Genomic DNA, 2,738 nt, shown 5'->3' on the forward strand with positions numbered 1-2,738 from the left:
GATATTCAATGCTTTAACAATAACCAAACCTATTGAAAAAGACAATGGCACTTCCTGTTTATCTATGATCAAATATGTTGAACAAGAAAAGGGCCAAACCCCATATAGAACTCGATTGAAAGGACATGTACATCAGCCAATGGGAAAGCGACTCTATGAATGTAGGAAATCCCTCCTGCAAGTTGCTCTACAAACATTAATATAACTTAAAATTGTATTTGCTGTCGTTTTTGTTTGAATTTCTGTTTTCTTTCCATGTTTAAACCTTGCTAGTTTGCTTAATGTGCCTATGGACATCTAAATTAATTTGAATAGGCCAAATGCGGAAATTGCTTTAAAAATTTTAATACATTAATTTAACAAGAGTTGTACACCCAAATACAATTTGACATATTCCGATTTTCCATTAGGTTCTAGGCTTCTAACCGATCATTCCAATCATGAACAATGGAAAGGAGGAAAAGACTGTGAAAGGATGGGCAGATTTCAACATGAATTTGAATGATTAGATAGAGGCAAAAACAGATTAACATGTTTCTTTTAATTAAAGCTAGCGTATTTCAGCAATTTTTTTTTCTTTCCCTTTCTCTGTTTAAGATCTCAAGTAAGCCTTTGGATAGCGGTGATCATCAAAACGTGAAATGAATAATAATAAGAATGAATGAAAAAATAGTTTAGTTTTAGAGAATTACTTATTCAGGGAATGCAAACCAGATAAATTAGCGACTTGAGTCAGAGCCTCCCTCCACTTCCGCAGCTTCTCCCCCTTGATCTTCAAATTCTCTTCATGCTTAGACAAGGCTTCTCCAAAGCTTCCAGTCTGGTTCCGAACATGTGATGGATCCACGTTATAGAAAATGGGCACCACCCTCTGGTTTTTAGTTCTTTTGCACTCTAGTATCTCCACAAGTTCTTCTAGACACCACTTGGAGGATGCATAATTTTCTGACAGAACAATGATGGAGCACCTTGATCTTTGGATTGCTCCAACAAGTATGGGAGATATCTCTTCACCTGTTCTAAGCTTCTTGTCATCCATGAAGGTTTCGATTCCCTTTTGGTCCAATGCCTTGTAGAGATGGCTGGTAAAATTATTGCGAGTGTCCTCTCCCCTAAAACTGAGAAATACAGCATACTTCCAATCAGAAGAAGAAGCAGCAGCAGCAGTCTTTGCAGCCATTGAAGAAGAACAAGAAGAAAAACCATCCATTGAAGAAGTAGCAGCCGTTAAAGAAGAAGAAGAGGAAAAAGAAGCAGCAGGCAATTTGGAAGCAGAAGTAGATGTTTAATAGATGGAAACCTAGCTCCTAAGCCAGTTTGAAGGCAGAAGAATAATTGTGAACTCCAATGGAGAAAAATAATGGTGTTAAAAGAAAACAAACTTCTAAATCAGCTGCTTGATCTGAGTCAGAGTGGCTTCCATGTTTTGGACTAGTCCAATGATAACATTATAAAGATTAATATATTCTTTCTTTTAGTCTTTTTAAGCATTTATTTAGAGACGCCGTAAAGACCAATGAATGGGATACAACTAAGAAATATTCCATTCAAACTCATTTTTCCAAACTCAATAAGTTTAAATAATATTAAGTTGAATTCAACCTCTAGACAATATTTTTCTAATTTTTTTATGTATTAATGCTAAATTTTAAATAATAAAAATATAATATTCTATTTACTTTTTATATTGGGGTCAAATTTGAAACTCTTATTTTACACGTGAAATTGTAAAACAATTGCCATTACCCATAAAATATTTTAATATTGATATTTTATTATTTTGCATACTCTAATTATCATTTCTTCTTTTCTATATCATATTTATTTGTACCCTACTTTCATTTATAGATAATTAAGTCATATTTTCTTGCACCATTATTCAATCATTGAGATTTAATCACATGGCTCAAACTAGAAGTTAAGTATATTAATGAAGAATTAGCATGAAACTTCTCTACTAAGTAGAATGTCAAGCTCATCCTTTCGTAGTCCCTATTTGTTAGAGTGATTTGATATTTCATAGGATTTCTAACACAAAATTCTATTTTTTATTTTGTTTTTGGTTACTAAAATTGAAATAGTGACAACTCACGTTATAAATAAATAAATTCAATTTGCTAAATAAATAATTAAATAACTAGTTTTAGATAAATAATTTACAAATTTTGCTTTCAACATCCCTCTCACTTCCATCTTTATAGAAAATACAAAACCCAAATATTCCTTTATTCCCACAAAGTACAAAAAAGGAAATTTGAGTGATTAGTGTTAAAGCTAAAGAATGTCAAATTAAAGGGCTCAACCACTTCCAGTGGCTTGTACTATGTCAAAATCTTTAGAGATTGAGAATTTAGGGAAGGTGCCAATTATATAATTGATTTCTAAAACAATGTTAGTTGGCTCGATTATACAAAGCACTTGAACTTCTACAAAAAGTTGGTACTATAAACGTGTTATAGGATAAAGGAAAGTAAATTACAAGAAATGGAACCATAAAAAACTATTTAAATGACTTGGACTTCATTTCCATATTTTTTCCAATACTAGTATTCAAAGATGCTGAAAATAATAGTGAAAATAGTCTTCTTTAAAGATGCGTCCATGGAGTTATTGCTTTCCTTTTGATGCCCAACAGCTCTCCTTTACTTTTCTTGCAATCACTCCAACCACTTGTGTTGTTGGAAAATAATTAAAATTATCAATGTTAATGCTTCTTTTATTTTTATTTTTTTAATTAT

At 31.9% G+C, this 2,738-nt stretch overlaps 1 protein-coding gene across 1 annotated transcript; it reads right to left on the minus strand.

The window, feature by feature from the left end:
- Positions 1–688: 688 nt before the first annotated feature.
- On the minus strand, positions 689–1,297 carry LOC132253167 (TMV resistance protein N-like). Its single transcript, XM_059734587.1, has one exon. It carries the CDS (start codon positions 1,208–1,210, stop codon positions 689–691), a length of 522 nt encoding a protein of 173 aa, XP_059590570.1. The 5' UTR covers positions 1,211–1,297.
- Positions 1,298–2,738: the final 1,441 nt, after the last annotated feature.

Source organism: Vitis vinifera, chromosome 18 (assembly GCF_030704535.1).
Source record: "Vitis vinifera cultivar Pinot Noir 40024 chromosome 18, ASM3070453v1".
Classification (NCBI taxonomy): Eukaryota; Viridiplantae; Streptophyta; class Magnoliopsida; order Vitales; family Vitaceae; genus Vitis; species Vitis vinifera.

Bases quoted from the DNA above. Each gene is read 5' to 3' on its own strand.
- LOC132253167 (XM_059734587.1), bottom strand. From the start codon at position 1,210: ATGGATGGTTTTTCTTCTTGTTCTTCTTCAATGGCTGCAAAGACTGCT.